The 13914-nt window shown below is 49.6% G+C and overlaps 1 protein-coding gene across 3 annotated transcripts in view; it reads right to left on the reverse strand.

The window, feature by feature from the left end:
• Positions 1-594: 594 nt before the first annotated feature.
• DPP3 (dipeptidyl peptidase 3) overlaps positions 595-13914 on the reverse strand; it is a gene marked incomplete at its 5' end in the record, with an annotated part of 30090 nt that continues 16770 nt past the window's right edge. For all 3 annotated transcript variants that reach the window (XM_081064241.1, XM_081064240.1, XM_081064242.1), the window contains 11 exons: positions 595-1137; positions 2774-2936; positions 6647-6826; positions 7886-8006; positions 8119-8243; positions 8342-8404; positions 9942-10034; positions 10394-10506; positions 10684-10878; positions 13640-13698; positions 13780-13910. In XM_081064241.1, coding sequence (XP_080920367.1) covers positions 965-1137; positions 2774-2936; positions 6647-6826; positions 7886-8006; positions 8119-8243; positions 8342-8404; positions 9942-10034; positions 10394-10506; positions 10684-10878; positions 13640-13698; positions 13780-13910 — 1416 coding nt within the window. In that variant the 3' untranslated portion in view covers positions 595-964. The remainder of the gene's footprint in view (positions 1138-2773; positions 2937-6646; positions 6827-7885; positions 8007-8118; positions 8244-8341; positions 8405-9941; positions 10035-10393; positions 10507-10683; positions 10879-13639; positions 13699-13779; positions 13911-13914) is intronic.

A 13914-nucleotide genomic window follows, 5' to 3' on the forward strand; every position in this document is an offset into this window, starting at 1 on the left:
CGCCAGGCAGTGTGCGGGCTTCTTTGCTGGATTTCTGCCTGCTGAAGCGCAATCCGTCATCCCAGCTCATGATTTATTTTTGCTCCTTCCAGCTGGAGCATTTGGGCCCCGTAATCTTTGGGTCAGCGGCAGGGCGCTCTGGCTTCCAGGCCTGGAGAGGAGCCCTTCCAGTGTTGATGAGCAGCAAAAGTAACTTGTCCCCTTTTCAGGTTGAAAAGGGACCATGTCCTTTCTTCCTGCCTCACTGTAGAGTCCAGGCTCAAAACCAAAACAAGACAAAAAGAAAAACAAAACAAAAAAACCCACAAGGCTTAAGACATTAAATCCTAGGATCCTGACTGAAGTTGAGGGTTTCCAGTTTTTAGGCTCCCAGAATTTTTTAAAATACAAGAAATGCCACAAAGGAGGACACAAATTGTGCAATGTTCATCTTAGTAACTGTATGCCTATCCTCACTTAGAGGTGACGTCAAAATCCTGTTGTGGATGGTAGCCTAAAAATGACGCCCCTCCCCGGGCCTTGATCCCACTAACCTCCCAGGAGCAAAAGAGAAGTGCAGCAAAGACAGGAAGAATGGCACAAACTCCAAAGATGGTGGTTGTTTCTAATATTTATTTTTCTGGTTATAAAAGTTAATACACGAAGAGTATTGGGCTGGGAGAGGTTTTGAGTCCTGCAGGATCTAGACGGGTCCCTTCTCAGAACTTCCATTTCCTCATCTGGGAAGCAGGATAAGGCACCCTGCCTTGCTCACTCCACAGAGGGCAGCACAGATCAAATGAGATAACACAGGAGAAGCACTTGGTAAACTGGAAAGTGCTAATACATGAAAGGGGTTAGTGTCCCACCCTCGGCTGAGGTAGCACCAAGGCCTGAGATCCTGCCCCACCCCTCACCCCTAATACACAAGGCCACTTGCAGCCTTGGTTTGATGCAGTAGGGGAAGGGGCTGTACAAATCTGCTTCAAGCCTGGACAGATGGGGCCCCACTGGGGCCCTTCCAGAACCGGGCATCAGCTGTGGCCAGCTGGGTGAGGACCTCCTCCAACTCTGGCCCATCCTCTGGGAAGCGCTCGGAGAAGGATCGGATGAGGCCGGCAGCCGAGGCTTCGTACTCAAGAAGCTGTACTTCTGAGCCTGGGAAACAGATGGAGAGAAAACAGCAGCAGAAAAAGGTCTTCATAGGGAAGCAGAATCATCCTCCCCTCATCATCATGGGAGCAGTTAGTTCTTCCTGAGCTCTTATCATGTGCCAAAAATTGTGCTCAACGTTTTAGGTTTACTATCTAATTTAATCCTTACAATAACCCTATGAGGAAGGAAATATTAAAGGAGGAGTACTTAGTGAATTGCTGGATTCATTCATTCATTCACTTAATAAAGATTTATAGCAGGTGCCACGCTAGGTAGGTGAATCACACACAGTCCTTGGCCTCCAGGACTTTCCAGCTCAGCGATTGCTTCATCTCTTCTACTGTGGGAACTTGGGCAAGTTTCTCAAGCTATCTAAGCCTCAGTTTTCTGAACTGTAAAATGGGGGTGAGCACAGTACCTCTTCTTTCAAGAAGCTATGGGAGTGCTCAATAAGTACTAGCCACCACCTGTACTATCTCTGAGCCTATTTATTCACCTACTAAATGAGGCTGTTCCAAGGGTCCCCTATTCGAATACTCCTGAGAAGCACTTCCCTCTAACACACTTCCACTACTATACCCACCCACCAGCCTTGGTGTGCTCTGTGGCTTCGTGGGGTGTACACAGCTCAGAGCACAGGCTCTGGGTTTAGATGGCCCAAGTTCAAATTCTAGTTCTGCCACCCACTAGCTGGGTGACCTCAAATACACAGCCCCTCTGTGTCTCAGTTTCCAGCTAAAAGATGGCGATAACAACTCTCATACTGAGGGTTAATCCATGGAAAGTTTTTACCCCGTGCCTGGCATATGGAAGTCCTCAGAAGTTAGCCATCCTCACCACCAGCACCACTACCTTTGAAAATCCAACCTGGCTGTCAGGCCTCATTTAACTATCACTTCCTCCCCAGAACCTTCCCTGATTCCCTCCAAGGTGGGTGTGATCTTCAGGTTCATTCTAGTGGTGGCACACCACTAACGCTGGCTTTACGAATAAACCCAAACCTAGAAAGTTCAAGTGACTAGGCCAAGGTCACACGGCAGTTCTGAAGCTCATGCTCTATCTACTGATTGGCACAGCCTCTTCTTAAGCGCCTCATGGGCCAGATGTTGGGAAAGATAAGTCAAGGGATGAAATAAAAGTGAATGCAGCAAAGGCTTTTAATACAAAAAGTCCAAGCGCCATGTAGACAGGGTCAGGGCTTTTGAGAATAGAATCATCACTTGAGAAGGGAGAGGGAACACAGGGCTCCTGATGTCTATCCTGAGCTCTGCCTAGTCACACTGTCCCCTGGGTTCCACTTGGCCTGCTGGGTCCCAACTCAGTGCCTGACCTGCCCTCGCTCCAGGGTAAGGGCTGATTCTCCAGTATCTGGAGTCTGCCTGTTCCACTAGCTCCTGCTCTGCTCGCCTTTCTCAAACTGTCTTACAACCAGCGCGACCCTGTATATGCAGTGGTGGTGATGGTGGTGGTAGGTGCCAAGGTTTTGGTCTGAGGTTTGGCATGGGGAGGACCATGGCAGGAAGGGAGAGAAGCAGGCTCACCCCAGGTAGCCCTCCCTGAGCCCCCAGTCAGTTCCATGCCTCCTTTGTGCTCCCAAAGGGCTGCATGGCACCCCAAAGTGGGCTCAGGAGCCCATTACCTTCGAGGCGAGTGTTGGGCTGAACGATGAGCTTCCGAGATTCCTTGCGGAGCAGCACCGTGTCCCTGAGGGTGAGGAAGCACTCAGGGGACGCATCAGTGACCGCCGCATACCCCTCATACAGGGCCCGGCCTCCAGCCACGTCCCCTGTGGACTTCAGCACCTGTGGAAAGGCAAAAGGGGTCACTGCCTGGAAGGGCGCCCACCCTGCATCCGCCAGGCTCTGCCAGGGCCACAGCTGATGGTGCCCAGCCCTGGACCATATCTGCTGTCACAGTGTTGCAGTGCTGAATACGTGAAAACTGCAGATCAAGTGCTTACTTAGCTCATAGTAAGTGCCCATTAAAATGAAGCGAATGTTTCTCATCTGAGCTGTGGACACAGAAGGCATTACCATCATCCGCTTTTTTTTTTTTTTAAATAAAATAACTCACACACACAATATCGAGTACATATGTTATAAAAAATAGTAAGATACTCATACAACCATCACCCAGATTCAGAGGTAGTCCAATGACCCCTTCTCGACTGCACCCTGCGGCCTCCGGATCTGAGGAAACAGCCCTCACTTCTGTGCTTTGATTCCCTCATTTTCCCTGAGTTTTACTCTCAAGCATTGTGTCCATTTTTGCCCGTGTTCTGCGATTTGCTTTTTCTGCTGGTGTTACTTTTGAGATCCCTCTGCGTTCGTGCATGCAGCTCACCCTTCTCCCTGCTGTATGGTATCCCCCTTCTAAACACACCACAACTTAACCTCTTCTACTGTAGATGTGTAACTTGTGCTTTTGGCCTCTCAGGACTAGTGTGGATGTCCTTGTACGATGATCAGATGCAGGTTTCACCAGCAGAATTGATGAGCTGGAGATCGGGTGAGTGTGTGACCTTAAATGGCAATAGCCACGTTGTTCTCCAAAGCTGCACCAGCTTCCACTCCTGGAAGCGGCGGTGGCAGTCTTTACTGCTCAGCATACCAGGCTGGTGCTGGCACTTTTTCCTTTTTGCCAAGCTGTTATAAATCTCACGAGGTTTGACTTGCACTTCCCTGATTACTAACGAGGTGGAACATCTTTCCCATAAGTCATCTTCCTCCTCTGTTCATGAATTTTGCTTATTTTTCTGTTGGCTTGTCTTCACTTTTTCTTTTTCAAGTTCTTTATATATGTAAAAATGCTAACCTTTGTTAACATATATGTGGTAAATACCCTATCCTTGTGTAGGACTTGTCTTCTCACCTTCTTTATGGTAACTTATGAATGAACAAAAGTTATTTTTAATGTAGTGCAAGGGACCGATCTTTTCCTTGATGGCTTGTGTTTCTCATGTTTGCAGCAATTCTCCTTCACCCTGAGATCATAAAGATATTCTCTCAGTTTAAAACTTTGCCTTTCACATTTCAGCCTTTCATCTCTCTGGGATTATGTCTACAGTATAAGGTAGAAATCCATTTGTCTGTCCATAAGGATAACCTATTGTGCCAGCACCACTTATTAAACGGTCCCTCCTTTCTCCAGTGATCTGCAATGCCACTTCTGTCATATACCAAACAGTCAATGCTTGGTTCTTGGTTCTGTTCGATGGGTCAACTTGTGTATTACTGCCCCAGAGTCACACTGAACCAATAATCTTAGAATAAATTTTGATGTCTGGTAGAGCAAGTCCCCCAACCTGTTCGGCTTCAGGAATAGCTAGGCTCTTATTCATGGTCCTTTATGTGTCCATCTAAATTTTACAATCAGCTTGTCAAGTTCCATGACAAACTCTCCTGGGACTTTATTCAACCTTGCTGAACTCTGTTAGCAATTTCAATAATTTGTCTGTAGGTTCTTTTGGCTTGCCTATGTAGACTGTTGTATCATCTGCAAAATGACGAGTTTTGTTTCCTCCTCTCTAACGCCTAAACTTTTCATTTATTTTTCTTGTTTTCTTCCAAAAGCGAAGACCTTCAGTACATGGTTGATCAGAAATGGAAATAGGGAGCATTTTTATCTTCTTCCTGATTGTAAGGGGAATGTTTCGGTGTTTCAACAGATGAGACATTTATTGTATTTTCATTTTTTGAAACACTATCAGTTAAGAAAAGTCTTTTCACCTTTTGAGTTTTCTAAGAGTTTTTATCATCAGTGGATATAAATGACTTTCAAGAACTATTTCTTTCTTTTTAAAAAAAAGATTTTATTGGGGGAAGGGGCTGATGAAAGAAACAGCCATACCAAAAATTCCAATCTTCTGTAAAACTACAGCTAGGACACTGTCCATTCTCTGAGGACTCCTGTTGTACACAGAGAGACCCAGCTGATACAGTCTCTACAACGTACCACTCTGTGCTCATTCAGTACTAGGTCACAGTTCAATACTGGTTTAGGGTTTGGCAGATTTGATTCCTTCATTTAGTGACCTATTATTATCAATAAACTCTTTTGGAATAATTTTAGATATACAGTTAAAGTTGCAAAGATAGTGCACAGAGTTTTCACGTGCCCCTGCCCAGTTTCCTCTGTTGCTAACATTTTACAAAATTGGTAGGTTACTATTAACTAAGCTCTAGGCTTTATTTAGATTTCACTAGTTGTGCCACTAATGTTCTTTTTCTATTTCAGAATCTAACCCAAGACACCACATTGCATTTTGCATCTAATGACTTTTAACTTCAAATTTTATTTTACTTTAATGCCAAACACATCTTTTATGGAAAAATACCTTAAATACTTTCTGGAAATCAGAGGGAGTATAATCATAAAGAGATATTTACTGAATTGAAGGATGAGGCTTCTGTCGGTTGAAAAGCCAGCACAATCCCGGACAGTACTGCACAGTAGAGTGGCTTAGCAGTGGTTCTCGAACTTTGTTGAGTGTCAGAAAATCACCTGGCAGGCTAGTAAACACGCAGAGTCCTGCATCCTGCTCTCAGAATGTTTGAATCCGGAGGTCTGGGATGGGGCGTGAGAATCTGCTCTTCTGACCAGCTCCTGGGTGAAGCTGATGCTGCTGGCCCATGGACCACACTTAATGTCACACTGGCTTGGGCAACACGACGTTCTATTCGCTCAGTTCCACATATGTGTTGTTTTATTTAATTCTTGCCGGGTGAGGTGAGTGAAGTATCCCATTGGACAGATGAGAAAAGTGGGGCCCAACAAGGAGAAGTATGCTGCCCCAATTACACAGCTGGTGAGTACTGGCCTCAGAGCCCGAAAAGACCTCCCAACTCTGAGCATCCCTACCTGAAAGGAAGGCAGGGCTGTGCTAACTATTGCCCTCCCCTCCTTCATTCACCAAACTCTAGGCCTGCTTCTTTCCCTCACCCCACCAAGCTCATTTCAGTCCTAAGGCCAACCTTAGTGCTTTCTGTTTCTTCTGCTCTCAGAGCTTCTTGGCTCTCACACAATCTCAAATACCACCTCTTCCAAGAAGACTTCCCTGATCATCCAAGCTCTGCAATCTTACTCACTGTCATGTCTCACTCTGCAATTTCAATTTCCCCTCCAATCTCATTCGCTGTCACATCACCCAGTTTTATTGTCTTTATAGCTCTTGTCATGATTTGGAATTATTAGGTTGGTGTAAAAGTAATTGCGGTTTTTGCAATTATTTTTAGCCTTTTAAACCACAATTATTTTTGCACCCAATCTAATACCTCATTCACTTATTGTCTATTGTCTGCATGTCTATTGTCTACCTTCCCTCACTATACTATAAGAAAATGCTCACAGTTTATTCTCAGTGCCTGACACGCAGTAACTAACACCCGGCATATAGACTCATTGAGTGAATGAATGAATGCATTCATTAATCAATCAATCAATCAAGAGGCTATAAGGTAGTGTTAGAGGGAGAGGTTGGAGGGGTCCTCTGAGGTGAGAGACCTCCACTTACCTGGAGTCTCCGTAGGAACCGCTCCAGGGCGGGCTTGCCCACGGACCGGATCTTGCTGCGGTCAAGGCGGACCCGGGCATCCGGGCGCCCATCAGAGCCTGTGGTAGGAGTGACGGTAACGAGTCCCTCACCAGCCTCCAGCAAGACCCTCAGGATCACAAACCGGGCCTGCATATGGGCCTGCGGGGGCCCAGGAGAGAAAAGTCATTTGCAGCTCTGAGGTAACATGCATCAGGTGCTTGGTCTAAGGCCTGATATATAGTACGTGAGCACTGAATTTCCCTTACTGTTTTCTCTCCCCTTTTCTGCCTATTCCTCTCCCCTCAGATACCTCCTCCTTCCTCTGCCCATAAGGGAGGGCAGGTTGCCCGGGAGACAGGAAGGCCATTTCCAGGCAGAACCTTTGTCACCAACATGCTCTCTGCCTCTCCAAACCCCACCCTGATGACAGCAGTGTCCTTCACCACCAGGATCCCAAACACTTTCTCCTCCACCATCTTGTTTACATTCAACAGAGGGACAGAAAGGGCATCATTATCCCCAGGTGACAGATGACAAAATAGAGGCCCAGAGAGGTAAAGTGACTTGTTTAGGGTCACACAGCTGGTAAGGGAGAGCAAGGACTCAGACCCAAGTTGCCTCCCTCTAACATTTGTGTTCTTTTGATGACATTAATATTGCCTCCTTTAAACATGCTTATTTGACTTTTTCAAACATTCCTATTGCTTATCCTATTTCCAAAGTACATCTCATAACTAAGCCAGTCCAGCCTGCCGGCTCTGGAGGCAGACTGCTTGGATCTGAATCCTGGTTCTGCTGCTTACCTCGAGTTACTTAATCTCTTTAAGCCTCAACTCCCTCATCTCTAAAATGAGAGTAATAATAGTACCTACCTCCTGGGGTTGACATTGGGAACAAATGAGTTAATTTACATAAAGTGCTTATAACTGGGTGTGGCACAGAGTAAGTCCTATGCAAGTCATCTAGTAGGAGTCATAGTAACATCATCTCATTTCATTCACCCTCAAAAGTGGGCAGGGGGATTATTACTCCCATTTCATAGGCAGAGACACTGAGGCTCGCAACAGTGATGTGAATTGCCCCCATACACAGCGGAGTCTGAGATTAACCCAGTTCACGTGCCTTATAGGTATGGTGGTCCCATCCCTGCATCCAAAATCCTGATCCTGGCCCCTACTTCAGGCTCCCCGACTCCTGAGGGCTCCCCCCGATTCCCACCTGTCTCCAGTTGGAGGCCTCAGGGGTGTAGAACTCGAGAGCGAGCAGCCCAGCCCGAACCATGTTGAGCCAGTTCACGTAGATCACATCTTCTGCATCAGACCCCTCGAAGCCAAAGATCCTAGGGGAGGAGAAGGAGGTGGTGGGGTGTCTGAGGCTGCCTGGGTCCTGCCCTCCCTGCTGGCACCCCTCCACCCACAGAGGAGGCCTGCCCCCACGCCTGCTGTTCGTACTCCAGCACTTGGGGCTGGAGGCAGAGGTAGAGGCCCACGCTCTCGGCCCGGCACTCTTCGTAGCTTGAGGCGATGGTGCTGAACTTGCTGTCCCAGGTCTCCCCGCTCCGGTACCAGCTCTGAATCTGGAAGGGAAAGCCCAGGAAGTAGGCTTACAGGCGGCTGCCACCCCACCTGTGCCCACCCTCCCAGCATCCTGGGGCTCTGCCGAGGCCGCCCTCACCTGCTCCCCCGTCTCCGGGTTGACCACTGTCTCCTGGTCAAAGTTGAACACTCCTTTCTCATCCTGCAGGAGAGGGTCATTGACATGGGGTGAGTGATGGAAAGGTGGCCCTGCTCAGGTCCAAACCTTCAGCCCCGGGATCCCAGGGCCAGACGAGTGGCTCAGAAAGGCGATCAGGGAGCAGTGAGCGGCTGGCAGGCAGCACGTCCATGGACACACTGCTGTCTCCAAACCTGTGTCCTGGGACACCTGCTGCTCTCTCAGAGCCCCCAGGAGGTGGAAGAACCAGGGCCTCTGCACCATTGCACAGAGAGCGACTCTGAGGGCGAGAGGGGAGGGGCTTTCCCGAAGTCCGTGGAGACCCACTATCTCCAGACCCCAGTGGGAGATGTCCCAGCGGCTGGGCCAGAGAGCCTGGCGGCTCCTCCCTGTGCAGTGGCCCTTCTCTCCGCGCTGGCAGACGCCCCAGCACGTGTTTCTCTCCCTCCAACGAGCATCACCCTCACCATGCTGTCCACGTGCCCGTCTTCTGTACATCACCATCGAATCCTCACAACCACCCTCCAAGGAAGGTTCCATTACTACCCCACCTCCCAGAGGAAGAAAGTGAGGCTCAGAGACTCAGAGCCCCAAAGCAGAATCAGAGCGCACAACCTCCCTGCACACTGTCTCTTAACAAGAACACCCATTTGCTGAGGGCTTCCTGCGTCTGGGCAAGACCCAGTGCTTTGCTTTTATTCCTCACAACAGCCCATCGAGTAGGGGTCAGGAACCCCATTTTACAGATGGGCCAACTGAGGATCAGTGAGGGGAACTGATGTATCCAAAGCCACAGAGTGGCCCCATTTGTCCCTACTTTGCTGTGACTTCAAAGCCTGGACAAGGCTGACACCAGGCTGCTGCCCTCACCAGCTACTCTCTGAATCCTCCTACTTCAGGCCCAAATCCCAAGGCCCAGCTCCAGCCCTTCCTTCCCCATTCAGTGGGGCAGCCCCACCCCACAGGGAGCAGGCCCCACCCAGAAACCCACACTCCAATGTCCTCGCCCCACCCGCCTCCAGTCATCTCATCTGTGCAGCTCTGTGCTGGGGATTCATAACGGGCTCTTCTCAACCTGTGAGAAAGCCTGTCTGTCTTTTTCATATTTCCTGAGTGGGTGTCGAGGGGGCTCTAACCACTCTGGCCAGCTGGCAGGAAGATGCTGCTTTGGGGAGAAGTAGCCCCCTACGATACCTGGAAACATAAGCTCCAGGGAACAGCAATGCAAAGACAGACAGTGCTTCAGCCTCAGGACTGGGAGCATCCAGACACTGCCCCCTCCCAGCTTATTTGTCCCCAGCACTACCTGAGTCACACCCTCAGGGCAGGCTTCCTTGGTATGAGCCAAGAAATTCCTCTTGTGCAAGAGACTCTATGGTGGGGGGACCTTAGCTGGACTGTCCTGCAGGTCCCATTCAATCCTTGGAGCTCCTGGGACATCTTGGGGGAGGGAGAGACACTGAAGGCAAAGACCGAAGCAGTTTCACACTTGGAAAAGGCTGCTCATGGAGGAAGGGAGCTGTAGGCCTGTGCACCGGGCGTCCACTGGCCACGTTCTTACCTGCACAAAGAGTTTGCCGCTGCCGTGGCCCAGCAGCTCGTGCAACCCCACCTGCACATCAAAGGAGGGTCCCTTCCAGCGGATGTACAGGTCCTGCCAAGACAAGCAGAGACCTGTGCTATCGACTGTCCCATCACGGCCACACAGCCTGCCAACGCCCCTTCTGCCAGGCCGAGAGCCCATCATGACACATGTTTGGCAAAGGCCTACCACACACCAGGCTCTGCACTGGGCACTAGGCGGCCCATCTCATCTTTGCAACAACCCAGGAGGAAGGGACTGCCTCCCATGTTTGACAGGTGAGGAAAACAGGCTCCAAAGTCACAAGGTCACATGGCTGGGAAGCGGCAGAGCCAGGACTGAAGCCGTGCTCTTTCCCCCTTGCCTGCCTTCCTGCTGGCGGCGGAGGTCAGGCCCGGCCCAGCCCTGACCCCCGGGCTGCCGGTGCCCACCTTGTCATCCTCCTCCAGGAAGGTGAGCTTCTCCCGCTGCGTGGCGTAGGCCACAGCCAGCACGTTCCCCAGCGACACATTCTTAAAGCCTTCTGTCTGCCTCAGGTCATCATCTGAAGGAGAGGGCAGGGAGGGGAGAGGGGAGAAGGTCAAGGGTCACAGACAAGAGCAACAGGCTGGGAGGGTGAATTGAGCGGGGCAATATGAGGCCGGGTGAGTATGTGGCGGGAAGGGGGCGACTCTCAATGGAGGTTCCTGGCCGGGGGTGCTGAGGGTGGGCTGAGGCTCACAGTTGGGGATGTTGATGCCAGCAGGGATGCCGGAACCAGCGAAGGTGAGAACATCCAGGGACGTGAAGTCGGGGGTGAGGAACTTGTCCTTCTCAAAGGCCGGGGGCCAGGGCAGCTCCTTCAGCAGCTGCTCCGCGCTCGCCACCAGCCGCTCAAACTTGGCACTCATGGCCTTGTTCACCATGGCCACGAAACCTGCGGTGGGGAGAGAGGGGTCTGTGGGTCGGCAGAGCTCGGGAGGGGTCTCACATCCCACTCAACACCTCCACCCCTCCAGTCTTCAAGCATGTAGTGACTGCCTGCTGTATGTAATGCGCCTGTATGGGGACAGCAGTGACCCAGGCTTGGGCCCTGCCTTCACAGAGGTCACTGAGGTGAGTCGGGCGTGGAGAGAAGGCCTCACTGGGTAACAGCTGAGATGGATCTTAGAGTTTATGGGGAGTACATAGGGGGTGGTCTGGAAAGGATCAGATTCCCAGCGGGACTATATGAGCATGCTCCCCACCACACTCTTCTTGTGGGGGGGGGGAGTGTGAGCTGTCCCGCGTGGCTAGAACATTTGATTTGTATGGCAGTGCGCGAGGCTGCTGAACAAAACCGCTGGGACTGATCCTTTCACATTCAATGAAGTTAGAATTCCTGACTTAAAGCAGTGTTTCCAAAATGCCCTCCACAGAACACGTTTTCTATGCGAAGTTTCATAAAGAAAGAGATCCCTGATCAAGTAAGTTTAGGCAGTGCTACATACTCTATCTCCAAGTTCTTAGAGGTTCCTAATCACATTTACATATTAAAGGCACTGAAAAGTCCTGTAGGCAGAGACCCCTTACTGCTTAGCACCAAACCCTTCTTCTGGATATAATTCCTATTAACCCTGAATGAACTATACTTCAGAAAGGCCTGGCCTAAGCTACTGCCTGGTCAGGCTCTTGAGAAGAATGGGTTAACCTGGCCAAGAGTCAGGCTAGGCAAAGCCTCCTTGTCTGGATTCACTCAGTTCAATAGAATCGTCACACCAGTCCAGGGAGAGAGGGTAATTAAAACAGCAAAGAAGGAAAAGCAACCTAAATGTCCCAACAATTGGGGATTGATTAAATAAATTCTGGGGCAGCTATATGATGGCACATCATGCAACTGTTAGACATGTAGGACAGTATCAAATGTCATGGGAAATTATTTATGATATATTGTGAATACTAAGCAGTTATTAAAAAGAATGTGGTAGGGAGGCCAGATGGCTCAGTTGGTTAGAGTGCAAGCTCTGAACAACAGGGTTGCCAGTTCGATTCCCACATGGGTCAGTGAGCTGCGCCCTTCACAACTAGATTGAAGGCAACAAGCTGCCATTGAGCTTCCAGAGGGGCAGCTGGATGGTTCAGTTGGTTAGAGCACAAGCTCTCAACAAGGTTGCGGGTTCAATTCCCGCATGGGATGGTGTGCTGCGCCCCCTGCAACTAAGATTGAAAACGGCGACTAGACTTAGAGCTGAGCTGTGCCCTCCATAACTAGATTGAAGGACAATGACTTGGAGTTGATGGGCCCTGGAGAAACACACTGTTCCCCAATATTCCCCAATAAAATTGAAAAAGAAAAATCCAACTTAAAAAAAGAAAGGAATGTGGTAGGTCTGTATGTATTGATTTGAAAAGATACCAAGCTATACCGTTAAGCGAAAAAAGCAAATGACAGAACAATGTATACAATATTCACAATATCTACCTGGATGAATTAAAAGTAATGTACATGTGTTAACGCTTAGACAAAGGTCTGGAAGGACTTGTACTCAACCGTGAGCTGTGGTGACCTCTGGAGAGGGGTGACATAGGAGAAGGTAGTAAAGGAGAGATTTCACATTTTATTCTACATACTTCTGTACTGTTCTAATTATAACAAACATGGATTTTTAAGTTACACACACAAACACACACACACACATACACAATTAAATGCTTTTAAACATTTATAAGCTCTATAAAAACAAAAGACAAAAAGCATATTCCAAATTTTAACCTTGGGGCAGGTGAAATCACAGTTGCTTTTTTTCCCCTGTATTTTAAAAATTTTTGGCTATGAACATGGACTACCTTTCTAATAATAACGAGTTATAATGGGGGGCATCTGAGATTGAGGGTGCTGAGGAGGCCCTTGGGTCTTGGCCCTCAGAGCAGGCCTGGCAAATCAGGACCTGGGCAGGAAAGCTGCTGGTATGCACACCTGCCTTTGCCCCACCACCTTATGCACTGTCCCTGGGCCTGGATCTATGGGCTCAGATCCAAGCCGCCTGTGGCTGCTGACGCCTTCCTCTCTCCTCCCAGGCTAGTTTCTCTGGCTTCTGGCAGTTGGATGCTCCAGATTCTATATCCAGAAGCTTGGCAAAGATAAGTCTAAATTCTCAGGCTGGATGCCCTGCCTTGCACAGGTGGGTCCTGCAGGAGATGTGGGCATAGTGGCCAAGGCAACCTGCCACCTGTCCTGGGATGACAGCAGCTGAGGCAAGTTCACAGTCATGTTATTATGCTCCCATTCACCAGCACTGTTATGTGCCTGGCATTGTGCTGCGTAGTCTGCATGTAATATCTCACTTCCCCTGGCACCCAAAAGGGAGTGACTATGCTTAGAGGTGGGGTTTATTGGTCCAAGGTCACAAAGTCGGGCATGGAACGGACAAAGCCGGTGCCCAAACCAGATTACCAATGGCAGCACAGCAAAGTGGCTCAGAGCCAAGGCACCTGGGCTCGGCCACCTACGTACTGTCCCTCGGTTCCCACATCTGTAAAGTGAGAACAGAAATCCTCATAGGATAAATGAGCAAATATTAGGTAAGTGTCCACTCCAGGGCACATCATCAACTCTGGCAGTTGTTATTGTTAGTATTACTGCCCAGGGGGAAGGGGAGAGCCCTTAGGGGGCGTGCGGAAAGGGTTACTGATCTGACCTCCCACCTCCCGGGAGTTACCTTCAAACTCTCCACGGGAACCAAAGGGGTCTCGGTAGCTCTCGATGAACCCGATGTAACTGAGGGAGAGAAGGGCAGAGATGGAGGAGGGGCAGGAAGGAGGGGGTGGGGTGGGGTGGGATGAGGCTGAGCCCCCTCACCTCTCCACAATGGGGCCTTTGTCCTGGATCCAGAAGCGGGAGCCCCTCTTGTGAGCCTCGATGGAGCCCTGGGTGAAGCTTTCTATATACTGGGCCAGCATCTGCTCCTGGTGGCTGTTGGCTGCATACGTCTGG

The sequence above is a fragment of the Rhinolophus hipposideros genome, assembly GCF_964194185.1.
Source record: "Rhinolophus hipposideros genome assembly, chromosome: 10".
Lineage (NCBI taxonomy): Eukaryota > Metazoa > Chordata > Mammalia > Chiroptera > Rhinolophidae > Rhinolophus > Rhinolophus hipposideros.